Source organism: Musca vetustissima, unplaced genomic scaffold, assembly GCF_032173495.1.
Source record: "Musca vetustissima isolate MV318-11 ecotype Yass unplaced genomic scaffold, APGP_CSIRO_Mvet_v1 utg27671, whole genome shotgun sequence".
Lineage (NCBI taxonomy): Eukaryota > Metazoa > Arthropoda > Insecta > Diptera > Muscidae > Musca > Musca vetustissima.
In genome coordinates, this window is record NW_026885575.1 from 51553 (window position 1) to 65817 (window position 14265).

At 37.6% G+C, this 14265-nt stretch overlaps 1 protein-coding gene across 1 annotated transcript; it reads right to left on the bottom strand.

Annotated features, from left to right (window-relative positions):
* Positions 1 to 314: 314 nt before the first annotated feature.
* On the bottom strand, positions 315 to 1795 carry LOC133332817 (uncharacterized). The gene has a single exon (XM_061541187.1). It carries the CDS (start codon positions 1743 to 1745, stop codon positions 315 to 317), a length of 1431 nt encoding a protein of 476 aa, XP_061397171.1. The 5' UTR covers positions 1746 to 1795.
* Between the last annotated feature and the right edge of the window lie 12470 nt (positions 1796 to 14265).

A 14265-nucleotide genomic window follows, 5' to 3' on the forward strand; every position in this document is an offset into this window, starting at 1 on the left:
AAATATATTACTAAGCACTTTGTCCTTGTTGACTGAGCAGGAAAAATAGTATATCACATACTTTTTTATTTGTACAATTAGCCAAGGAATTTAATCGTTTCGCACCAGCTTCCCACTTCACCTAAAAGTTTAATTGTACGAGGGATCCCTTGTTTCCGTAAAGTCTAAAACATGTCATAAATGACTTATTTTTAATCGTGCCCAATCGGTTCATTTATGAAAACTACATAAACTTATTTCGACAACATTTAAATTTTATTTTAAATAGCTTAAATTCGTTCATTATTACAAAATGATTATTACATTTCACCACTCTAATCTATTTGCGTTATTGACGACTCGTCGGGACTTGAACAACGACTACTGTTGCCGTCATTGCGATATTTGATCGAATCGATTATTTCCACATCAATATCACGTTCCCGATTTGAACTTTCTTCCAGGTCATTATCATCCGAATTTGTTATCGAATGATGTCCCTCGGAATCTGCATCACATTCAATGTCAGATTTATTATCCGATTCCACCATGTCACTATTCGCCGAGTTGTTTTGATCATTTTCATTTTGGGCCTGAGCAATGAGATCGCGAGCAGCGAATTGGCTATAAAGACGTGGCAAATGTTGCAACATATAATTGGCACTGCACTTTGCAATATTCGGTTGATTCTCCTTACTCTCTCCAAAGTCATAGTATTTGGCATAGTTTTCGAATTTATTCATCACAGCTCCAGCCCCGGTGGAACTAAGATTAATGGCATCGCTTGTGGCTTGCAGAGAAGCCAATGTTTTTAGGTCATTGGATCTGGGCGTGGGAACAGTAAATGCTGAACCATGTCTGTGTTTATTGGGTAGGTTGAGGGCATTGGGGGCTGGAGGAGAGTTAGCAGTTTCATTGGCTGGCGTTGTATTACTGCCATTATTCTCGGCATTGGCCAATGGTGATACATTTTCTTTTTTGCGATCATAAATGTGCCCGGATACGCGTAAATCAATAAAGAAGTGTAGAGGATCAATGCCATATGGGGGATAAAGTGGAGGGTACCAGACGGGAGGTGGTGGTGGCAATACTAAATCTTGAGGTGGCAATGATGCAGCCGGTGGTGTGCTCTGTAAAGCTGGATCGGCAACACTTGCACCTCCGCCGCTGACCGAAGTATTTGTTGCTGCTTGCTCAGCTTCCCGGTCAGCTAGTTTTTGTGTTGCCAACACTTCCTTGCCCGTTTCAGCCTCTAACTTGCGATATTTATTTGCCAAGTGTTGCAGATATGGTTTGTGTGTGGTCAATTCTAATGGCTTTTCCGTAGCTGTCATATGTGGCAGTGGCTGCTGCTGCAGTTGTTGTTGTTGGTGCTGTGCCTTTTCTAAAATCGTTTCATTTTCCTTAAAGTAGGAACGATGATGAGACCATGTCCGTTTTCGGGGACGTCTTGCCAATGCAGCAGACTGTTGTAATTGCAGATTGCGAACATTTTCCTGGTTGCGTGCAGCGACAAGCGAACGCAGCATGTCGCTGAAAAAGAAATTGTTCGGTCCCATTGGAGCCGAATATAGGTAGGGTGGGGTGGCTGCCATCAGGCGGCTTACAAAATCCTGATTTCTCATTTCATGGATGTTAGATTTGCGTGGTGGTGTCGTGGTGTTGGCATTGCTGTTTGTGTTTGCTGCATCCTTGGGGGATTTAATTTGTTGGTGCTGCTGTTGTTGTTGCTGCTGCTGGTGCTGCTGTAATTGTTGATGCTGCATCTGCTGTTGCCGTTGCTGCTGCTGATGATGTTGTTGTTGCTGCTGTTGTTGTTGTTCGTCAGACATATTTCTTTCGTCTTTGTTATTTGTTTAGTGTCTACAATTAAAAAGAAAGAAAATAAAGAAATGATGAAGACACAAAAATATGTTTATAAATGTTTTAAATGGATTCTAAATGGATTTCTTAAATGTAAATTTGTCTTTTATTTGAAATGTAATGTCGGTGGTGGAGTGAAAGAAGAAAGAAAAAACATCCGAAGGATATTAAACAAAGACTGTATGAATCCATTAGACAAATTTCATCTTCCTTTATTTTATTGTGTTCAAGATGTTTCAGTACTTTTTTACACAATGAAGGTGGTATCAAATTTGAAGACGATGTTCCTTACTTACTGTTCTGACATTGTTTTATTATAAAGATGTAGAACTACTTGAACAACTGTCACAGAGATTTAATGAACAATACACAGCATGGTGTATTGCCAAAACCAACTACATCTCCTTGAGAAGGGTTACAGCTTTTCTGAGATTTGGGGGCTGATACGAAAGTGGTATTTATTTAGTGTAAGTGAATTATACTCCATTATGTGTAGCATACAAAATTTTATGAAAATTTCCTATAGATTGCGTTAAATCGAAATTTAACGCAATGGAAAGGTATGTATATGTTAAAAACGATTAACAAAACATAACAAATAACTCGGCTCCGGCCTACATCCAAACATTTTCCCATGACATTTTTAAGTTCCGAAGTAGGGGAGACTGGGGCACCTTCGGCATTTTTTGTTTAGAGCTCTATATATCAGTACTTATTCAACATATATAAAAACTTTATGGCTGATTATTGTCCTCTGACACTTAATTATAAAAACTAGTACCAAAAGGATATAAAAAATTAGTATTAGTTACAAATTTTTACAGTTTTGTAAGAAAAGTCAAATTCGCCGAATGTGCCCCAACCCGGGGTAGCTTCGGCATTTGATGGGGCACATTCGGCATAGTCATAGCCTGGTAATTATCATCGCTATCATTCTGGTTGAAATTCAGATCCTCTAAAGGCTCTATTTGGTTTTAATACGCGACACAATGTTTGAATTTGAGGGCTATATTTTCTAGCGGCGGACGTTGAAATGTCAGGGTCGCACACACCATCAGCAATAGGTTTTTTCTATCGCATGTTCGTCAATGCAAGTACGTTTGGTCTTATATATATAATTTCGAAACATATTAAAGGATTATTTTTAAAGACAAACTCAAAAACATTTTAAGGAAATAATATTGCACTATCTGTATATGACCGAATGTGCCCACTTTAAAATGCCGAATCTACCCCGAATGTACTTTTTATTATACCCTTTACCACACTGTGGTAACAGGGAAAAGGAAACGAGATAGACCCATGGTTCCTTTTGAGAATATGCATAGAATCACTTTCTGAGTCGATTTATGCATGTCCGTCTGTCCGTTCGTCTATCCATGTTAAATTGTAAACAAAGTGCAGGTCGCATTTATTATCCGAATGAGAAGAAATTTAGCACAGACCATTTATTTGGCCCAGGGACGAACCCTATTGAAATTGGGAAAAATCGGTTTAGATTTAGATATAGCTACCATATATATTTTTGTCCGATTTTTAGCAAATGGTGCACCAAAGAGTCAAATTTAAGCGGATTGGCACGAAATTTCGCACAACGCACTGAATTTAGGATAGACTAAAGTGTGCCAAGTTTCGTGAAAATCGGTTTAGATTGTAGCATACAACCAACATTTAAGAGGCGAATTCTGATATTAAGCTAGCGCACGTACTTGGTCCCGGCCTACTAGCTCGTCGGAGGGGTAGGTTCGATCATATTCTAGCTATTTGTTATCGCTACGATTAAATTATTTTAAAGATACGTGCAATTAAAAGAGGAAGACAGAGAGAAAGTGTATAATCAATCGAATTGGCAAGCTATGTGATGGACACTGAGGTGATAACAGTCCATTATGCCCTCCCAACCTGGTCATAGGTGTATTAACCTGGATAAGAAATTGATCCTATGACCCCTAGTGCAATCGTGACTGGTCTACCTAGGCTATCTAGAAATCAAACAGGAGTTGTATGAAATTAATCCCAAAACATTTTTAAATTTATTTCAAAAAGTGCAAAATTCATGTTATTTCAGTATGAATGACTGTACTACGGTAATCATATATTAACATAGAAATGTTTTCAATCTTATCCTATATTATACTATTTTAAGGTGTTGAGGCATTGGGCTAACAATAAAAAAATAATTCTCAACAAAATAATCCAAAAAAAATTAATTATTAAAAATATATTACAATACTGGTTTTTCTTGGTACCCACGCTAATATTTTTAAACGCTTAACAATGAGATATTATTGTCACCGAAGCAAAAAGACAATATGAAGATACAATAAAAGAGAGTACTTACAATTTGCATGTCAACTCAGAGTAGCGTCACCGTTGAAAGATCTTTCGTAGTGGTTGCTGCTGTTGATATTAAGAGAGAATTGTAACTGATATTGCTCTTTGTTTCGGTTTCTTTGTTACACACTTCATCTGAAAGGCGACAATTATTACTGAATGTAGGTATGTAAAGATCTCTGCCAACAGTCAGCTACAAACATAACATATTGATACGCACAAACATCAGTATTGTAGATATGTATGTCATCCCAATATGACTTATATGTAGGTTTGTGCGTTGTATTACTTATGTTCGGAGCTAATTGTTGAAGTCAGTGATTCGAGAACAATGTGATAACAAGAAAATAATTTAACACTGAAACTTAAAACTATGGTTGATAATTTGCATATTAATTTTACTAATATTAGTATGAGGCAATGAAGAATAACATTACGGTGTAGCAACTCCCCATAATAGTTGCGATTAAATAAAATGTTCAAGCAAATTCGTTAGAAACTAAAGTTATATAATTTTAAATAGAAAAAATAATTCGTACCCATAATAACAAATTGTAACAATTAATAATACCTTGAGTAGCACCGATTTGAAATATTAAAATTTAAATTTATACTTATGAATAAGGCTGGCTGACTGTGGACGTCCGAACAAACAGTGCTGAGTTGGTGCATCGATTTTGGAATATTCGTAGTAATTCCTTAATGTATTTCAGAATGTTGGTTAGGTTTTGGATTATCTCACTTTTTGATAATACTAGTCATCACTAACATCGCAAATCATCGGTTTTTGATACCATTGAGAATATCCAGTTTTCGCTGATATTATATAAAAATTTGGAAGCCACTCCGGGAAATCGAACAGTATTAAAATTGTTGGACTTATATTGCTGTATTACTTGAATCAACGGCGCACATTTCTAATAATTCAATTGTCTTCAAAAAATCACTTTTTCCTCCTTTAATGCTCTGCGATTACACGTGATTTTATCACATAACTATAGTTCAACAGAAGTGTACGTGTGACTGACTACTCTCATTAACATTGCATATGCTGCTGGGTTTTACGCTGCACCAAGCAAGTGAAAAAAACCCGTATTTTTGTGGCTGGCAAACGCAATGACAACAACAATGATTATAGGCTGGGTGCCAATCCTAATGAGAGTAGAAGAATTAACAATATATTTTTGCATTCCCTTTGTGCACAATCTAACTGAGAAACTTACCGCATAGCGAGATGGCACCATGAACCATAATTATTTTCTTGCTAAGATGGCTGTGAATAATTATGATTGAATTATAACAACCAATAACGATCATTAATTATATTAATTCCCAATCAGCTCTAATTTAGGGGAATTTTTAGCAAGAAATCCGTTCAGATTAATAAAAATTTTACTTGGTAAAAAAAACTGGTAGAAATTGACTTTTTAACAACTTTCCCAAAAACAAGTCTTTACAGCGATGAATTGATCGGCAAAATGGCAGAGTACCATCCGTTTTGGGGCCACGAAACCTATCCAAGGCTGGCCACAAGCTACGAATTTCCAGGCAATGGATTAACAAGGCAAGAACGTAATCCTAAAGATGGTACTAACTTTACATTTTAATCGAGTCAAGTAGACGAATATGAGGTGTAGATGGCGTTGCCAAATTGTTTCCAAAGATCTCGAATGAATGTTTCCGGAAGAAAAACACCAAGCAAGTGCAACTCTTACACACCCCCCCGCCAAAATCAGACACCGGGTAGTGCAACCTTCCCGATGGATGATAGCACTTGCCAAACACAGTCCATCCTGTTAAAGATACATAATAATCCTATTGCCGGATGTCCTTGGCATGGTATGTACCGACACAATTACCTTGGAGGTCTTCCAACTCGTAATAAGAGTTTCCCAATTTCTTCTTAACACGCGATTTTAGGAAAGTGGGAGCAAGTTTAGCATTGTAACCTTGCTCGAAACAACTTTGCTTAAAATTTCTACGGTAGACTTCCTGTCCCTCCTTAAATGAAACTTCTCTCGATCGAAGGTTATATGTTCTCTCATTTCGCAAGAACTGTTTATTAATCATTTCCGAAGCTCTCTTAGCCATAATATCCCTCGAATCATTACGGTCAAAATAAACAGAACGATCTTCAAGCATTTCCAGATGACGAAGAAGGGGGTAGATTGCTCCATTGGTCACCATGTTCTGCCCAAAAACTAAATAATAGGGCGATGTACCTATTGCCGAATGTTTGGAGGAGCGAAGAGAGCAACATATACTAGAGAGCAGTTCGTCCCAATTCTTTTGATCGGGTTTAATGTAAGATTTTATGCCAGCCAACACAGACCGGTTAACCCTTTCTGAGGCATTGGCTTGAGGGGAGTGTACAGCAGTGTATATATGGTTAACTCCATATCTTTTCAATAGCCCATTAAATGCTGTAGATTTGAATTGGGAGCCATTATCTGAGATAATGGACTCCGGGACACCAAAGGTATGGAATAGGTCACCTTCAAGGTAATCCACAACTACTTCAGCTGTAAATTTCTTAACCGGTTTCAAAAACGGGAATTTCGAAAAATGGTCTAAAACTATAAATATCCCGATATGACCTGACCTTGTTCGTGGATACGGACCGAGAAAATCTACAAAAAGCTTCTGAAAGAATCTACATGTTTCAGGTGTTCTACCCATTGGTGGTCGAAGAACTGTATTAGGATGCTTCACAGATTTACATACCTCACAATTGTTAACATATGCCTTGACGTCGACTGCTAAATTCGGCCAAAAGAAAAACTGACGTATTCTCGCCAAAGTTTTATTTATCCCACAATGCGATGATAGTGGATGGTCGTGGGCCTTTTTAAGGACCTCTGGCACTAATCCTTGCGGTACCCATAGCTTCCAAACTAGGTCATCGTGAATCTGTTCGCCATTTGTATGTTCCGTTCGTCTATACAAAAATCCATCTATAATTTTAAGGTCGGGCATTTGTCCAATATTTTTCCCAATTTTATCCAACAGCTGCTGGTACTCATCCGATTTGAAATGTGTAGAGTTAAAATCTACGAAAAATCCCGCGTCATTTTCTATTTCAGACAGACATTCTAGACCTAGAGCGGACATGTCCTCCGTATTGGCTCTAGAAAGCGTATCAGGGACTACGTTTAAACTACCACGCCTATGTTGTATGCTGAATTTGTACCCCTGCAGTTTTAAAGCCCACCGAGCCAGCCTTGAACTTAGATCAGTCTGGGACATGAGCCACTTCAATGACGCATGGTCAGTGATGATAGTGAACTCATGTCCTTCGACATATGGTCTAAACTTTTTAACACTTAGCATTGCTGCTAAGCATTCTTGTTCGGTAACTGAATAATTGCGTTGGGCTTTGTTGAGTTTCTTCGACATAAAGGCGATAGGAACTTCTTCACCCTCCGCATTCTTCTGTACCAACACACTTCCTATTCCTGTTTTACTAGCATCGCAGTGTATATAGAACGGCTGCGAAAAATTGGGGCTGTGTAAAACAGGGGCTGAGCTCAAGTGCAACTTCAAAACCTCGAAAGCTTTTTGGGCTTCATCGGTCCATACAAATTTCTTTTTCCCTGTTAACAAATCTGTTATAGGCGTGGTAATAGACGCATAGTCCCTAATGAACTTCCTATACCATCCTGTCATACCTAAGAACCTGCGTACTTGTTTCACTGATCTCGGAGCAGGAAATTCTGTAATGGCGGACACTTTATCGGGATCAGTTTGAATAACCCCATTCCCAACCACATGGCCAAGGTACTTCACTTCTGGGACACAAAAATGGCTTTTCTCAACGTTGATGGTCAAACCAGATTCACGAATTTTCCTAGCAACACGACTTAGAACCTCCATATGCCGATCAAAAGATTCCGATATGACCAGAAGATCGTCGAGATAGACAAACACTTCCGCCCTGAGGTCTGGAGGTATAACTTTGTCCATTAGACGGGACATTGTTTGGGGGGCATTGCAAAGCCCGAAAGGCATTACCTTAAAATGATATAATGGCCTCCCAGGGACGGTAAATGCTGTCTTCTCTCGCGATTTCTGGTCTAAAGGAATTGCCAAAAGGCATCTTTTAGATCTAAGCTCGTAATAAATTGGGCCTTGGGTAACCTGCTAAGAATACCGTCTATTTGAGGCAAAGGATACGCGTCTCCCATTGTGACCGCATTTAATTTTCGGCTATCAAGACACAACCTATTTTTACCCGGTTTCCGGTGTAGAACCACCGGAGAAGACCATGGGCTATTTGATTCCTCAATCACATCTAATGCTATCATGCGGTCTAGTTCTTCATATATTAGTTTTTCAATTGCCGGGGATACTGGGTAGTGTCGTTGCTTAATTGATTTCGCCTCTCCAGTGTCAATATTGTGGCACAACAGGTCAGTTCTTCCTAATCCTTCCTTCGCGTACGAAGGAAACAGCGATACTACATGGCCTAACCTTTGTTTCTGACAACTGGACAAGGGTATTTGGGTTGAAATTTCGTTCAAAACGGGCGTAAAAGGAAGATTGACACTTCGAAATTCCGTGGGTAGAAGATTAAACATCTCCCAGAAATCTATACCTAAAAATAGGTCTCTGTCTAAAGACGGAATAATAAAAACAGTTATAGGCAATATACTCTCCTTGAAACTAATAAGGGTTTCCACATACCCAACAACTGTCTGCCCTTTACCATCGGCTGTTTTAACGGCAGATTTAATACGTTTAAAAGGAGTTTTAGACATTAAAAACTCTTTGGCCGCATTGGAGCCAATACAGGTGACCGAAGCCCCGGTATCCAAAAGACCCAGCATTTTCTTTCCGAAGAGAGTAACTTCGGCGTAAGGCCTAACATCTGACGGACGGTCCAAAATTGAGCAAACTAATTTTTTCTTAACATTCTTAATTTTATTCCAAAACGATTTTATTCTGATAGCAGATCTTGATTTCTTTTTACTGCATATACTGGCATTAAATATTCTATCTCGGGCCAAATTATATTCTTTTATACGTATGTGCAGTGGTTTGAAAGTTAATAATTTTACACTTGAAGAATCGCTTTGACTGTCAATGGGTGAAGTAGACTTTAAGGGGAATAATCTGGTACATTCGGCGCTTGTATCATTACAAACTTTTGATTCGGATACATTCATTGGGTGACGTTTCAACACAACTAATCCATTTCTGGGTTCATTGTCCGGACAATCGAGTGTGCACTCTTTTGTGCACACACTCGACCGTTTTTTGCTAGACACTTCACGCAACTGGGTTTATAAACTTTTGGCGTGCCACAGCCATAACAGAAGATTGTTCTCTCCTCTAGGCAGTCCTGGTATCGGTGGCCAGGTTTGTTGCAGTTCCAGCAAACCAAGTTTATGGCTGAAATTTCATCGCCAGAGATACCAATATTTGTTGCAATTTCGCCACCATCAACGTCTACTTCAGATACCCTTTTAGAAGCCGTAATCGGTTTCGAAACTGTCACGCCATGCCTGCGACGCATGTCTTGCATGAAAAATTCACGCCGCCTACACGTATCCCGAAGGAACGGCAGAGATTTAATTTCAATATTTAATATTTCGTGCTGTATTTCTGGGAGTAAATTCCTTCGCAGAATTTCCACCAACACTTCTTCAGATAATGGCACTTTTAATCTATCAGTCAACCCAACAATGGAGTCGTAAAAATTGTCAAATGATTCGTTTGGCAGTTGCTTACGCTCTCGTATCAATTCTCGGATATCGATATCAGTTCTGGAGTCTTGATACTGCTCGCGAAGAGCTCGACATAAATCATCCCAGCGAAATCTATCAACTGAGCGATGATAACGCCAGAACCAATCACTCGCCTTACCATCAAATAATGAACTGGCATTTCCGCAGAGCAAATCGTAGTTACTGTGGAGGGTTTGAGAGGTTAAAGCCTCTACCCTGTAAATAAAATTGTCCACTAGAAGACCGTTGAGACCCCCATTAAACTTGAGCTTCCAGTTGGACATTATTTGAAGTACTTTGTCCGGACGAGAACTCAAGTCGGATGAAGCTGAGTTTACCATTGATGAGGTATTTAGGGCGGACTGAGCATTCGCTGATGTTGTTGGTCTACTCTGAGAACAATTTTGTTGCTCTGATTGAGATCTAACTCCAAAAAGCTCCCTAAAAGTACGCTCTTCCACAGCAGGTAGCGTTTGCATATGCTGGGGAGAGGCTTGTGTCTGCCGAGACCTATTAGGAGAATTTGTGGGCATTAATCTGGCTAAACTGGCCGAAATCTGACTTTCAATGAGCTGACTCATTTGAACACTTAAAGAAGCCAAAAGTTGTTCCTGTTGTGCTGACACGATATTTGTCACCAACTGCGTGATTCTTTCCGATTGTGCCATCTCCATTGCGATGTTATTTTCAGCAGAATTATTGTTCTGACCTGGAACTGTTTCGGATGGTGTAAAGTTGCTAGCTTGTCTCACCTGGGACCGGGTCAAAACCTGAGATGTACTAGGGGTGGGAGGATCAGTTCCCAATCTCGCGTTACATATTGGGCAATATGGTCTAGTCTTTATGCATTTATCTATACAACTTTTGTGGAAAATATGTCCACAAGAAATTTTCTGAGCAGATGAAGTAATAACTTCACCACATGCGTTACAAATAATAGAATTATCCTTTGCCATTGTGGCAGAAGTTTTCTCGCCTGCACTAGTTGCCATATTAAAAATGAATTTTGGTAGATATAAAGCCCAATGGTACTCTCGGATTAAACTTTATAAAATCGAAACCTTACTTTTGATATTGTGAAATGTGTTGAATCATACAGGTATACTTGAAGGTATTCAGTGTACAAATTTTGATTTCAAATGGTGTTTTATTTTGTCCCGAAAGATACATTGACACATAAGGAAATGCATAAAAGGCACACAAAAACAACGCAATATCCCATGCAAGAATATTAACAATGGGTTTACAATACAAATTCAATGAATTGTGTAAGAAGCCAAATGGCTAATTGATATTTTCCCAACAAATAAGTGGTGATTGATTGACAGACTGCCTTTGTGTGAACATCAATAAATAATAATTAAGACGATTTAATAAATATTAATGTTGCAGTATGATAAATAAACTCTTGTGTAGTTATTTAAAAATGGTAATAAATAGATGTAACCCAATTCCACAATTATGGTTATTCCTAATTTAAGTTATGTATTTTCAATGTAACAAATTCATAGTTTCAAAACAAAAACAAAGATCGTAACTAACATATACTTGAAAAATAAATTTAAGAAATTATCCTGTTTGACTTCTTCGATATCTAGGATAGGTTTGTCACGCACTAAAATTTACATACATAGCCAACGATCCAATAAGAAAGAATATATTATGAAGAGAAAGTAAGTACCAGGTCGGATGAAATATAACTATATTTCAAAATCCAGGATCTGGCTGGAATATAACGTTATAATATTGCTCATAACCGTGGTCAGATCCAGACCGATTGTCCAGAAACTGCATTCCGTCCTGTTAATAACAATAATAATAACATCATAGGTGGATATTGGAGGGAGATTCCCGCTAAAGTAGGTCACTAGGAATGAATATGGAATTCGTGAGCCTTTGTATATTCCATACTTTAAAGAGAATCACATTGAAATTTACAAAGAAAGTTAAAGAAAATAAATAGTTAAAATAACGAAAATTGTAAAGTGAGCCGAACTATTAATTTTGGTTCCATAATGGATTCAAAAGGTAGTATAAAAAGCATTTAGTTCAGGCCCCACGTTCTGGGCGCCAAAAATAATTTATATATGTAGCATACAACCAACATTTAAGAGGCGAATTCTGATATTAAGCTAGCGCACGTACTTGGTTCCGGCCTACTAGCTCGTCGGAGGGGTAGGTTCGATCATATTCTAGCTATTTGTTATCGCTACGATTAAATTATTTTAAAGATACGTGCAATTAAAAGAGGAAGACAGAGAGAAAGTGTATAATCAATCGAATTGGCAAGCTATGTGATGGACACTGAGGTGATAACAGTCCATTATGCCCTCCCAACCTGGTCATAGGTGTATTAACCTGGATAAGAAATTGATCCTATGACCCCTAGTGCAATCGTGACTGGTCTACCTAGGCTATCTAGAAATCAAACAGGAGTTGTATGAAATTAATCCCAAAACATTTTTAAATTTATTTGAAAAAGTGCAAAATTCATGTTATTTCAGTATGAATGACTGTACTACGGTAATCATATATTAACATAGAAATGTTTTCAATCTTATCCTATATTATACTATTTTAAGGTGTTGAGGCATTGGGCTAACAATAAAAAATAATTCTCAACAAAATAATCCAAAAAAATTAATTATTAAAAATATATTACAATACTGGTTTTTCTTGGTACCCACGCTAATATTTTTAAACGCTTAACAATGAGATATTATTGTCACCGAAGCAAAAAGACAATATGAAGATACAATAAAAGAGAGTACTTACAATTTGCATGTCAACTCAGAGTAGCGTCACCGTTGAAAGATCTTTCGTAGTGGTTGCTGCTGTTGATATTAAGAGAGAATTGTAACTGATATTGCTCTTTGTTTCGGTTTCTTTGTTACACACTTCATCTGAAAGGCGACAATTATTACTGAATGTAGGTATGTAAAGATCTCTGCCAACAGTCAGCTACAAACATAACATATTGATACGCACAAACATCAGTATTGTAGATATGTATGTCATCCCAATATGACTTATATGTAGGTTTGTGCGTTGTATTACTTATGTTCGGAGCTAATTGTTGAAGTCAGTGATTCGAGAACAATGTGATATCAAGAAAATAATTTAACACTGAAACTTAAAACTATGGTTGATAATTTGCATATTAATTTTACTAATATTAGTATGAGGCAATGAAGAATAATATTACGGTGTAGCAACTCCTCATAATAGTTGCGATTAAATAAAATGTTCAAGCAAATTCGTTAGAAACTAAAGTTATATAATTTTAAATAGAAAAAATAATTCGTACCCATAATAACAAATTGTAACAATTAATAATACCTTGAGTAGCACCGATTTGAAATATTAAAATTTAAATTTATACTTATGAATAAGGCTGGCTGACTGTGGACGTCCGAACAAACAGTGCTGAGTTGGTGCATCGATTTTGGAATATTCGTAGTAACTCCTTAATGTATTTCAGGATGTTAGTTAGGTTTTGGATTATCTCACTCTTTGATACTACTAGTCATCACTAACTTCGCAAATCATCGGTTTTTGATACCATTGGGAATATCCAGTTTTCGCTGATATTATATATATATTAAAAGCCACTCCGGGAAATCGAACAGTATTAAAATTGTTGGACTTATATTGCAGTATTACTTTAATTAACGGCGCACATTTCTAATAATTCAATTGCCTTCAAAAATCACTTTTTCCTCCTTTAATGCTCTGCGATTACACGTGATTTTATCACATAATATAGTTCAACTGAAGTGTACATGTGACTGACTACTCTCATTAACGTTGAATATGCTGCTGGGTTTTACGCTGCACAAAGCAAGTGAAAAAACCAGTATTTTTATGGCTGGCAAACGCAATGACAACAACAATGATTATAGGCTGGGTGCCAATCCTAATGAGAGTAGAAGAATTAACAATATATTTTTGCATTCCCTTTGTGCACAATCTAACTGAGAAACTTACCGCATAGCGAGATGGCACCATGAACCATAATTATTTTCTTGCTAAGATGGCTGTGAATAATTATGATTGAATTGTAACAACCAATAACGATCATTAATTATATTAATTCCCAATCAGCTCTAATTTAGGGGAATTTTTAGCAAGAAATCCGTTCAGATTAATGAAAATTTTACTTGGTAAAAAAAACTGGTAGAAATTGACTTTTTAACAAATTTCCCAAAAACAAGTCTTTACAGCGATGAATTGATCGGCAAAATGGCAGAGTACCATCCGTTTTGGGGCCACGAAACCTATCCAACGCTGGCCACAAGCTACGAATTTCCAGGCAATGGATTAACAAGGCAAGAACGTAATCCTAAAGATGGTACTAACTCTA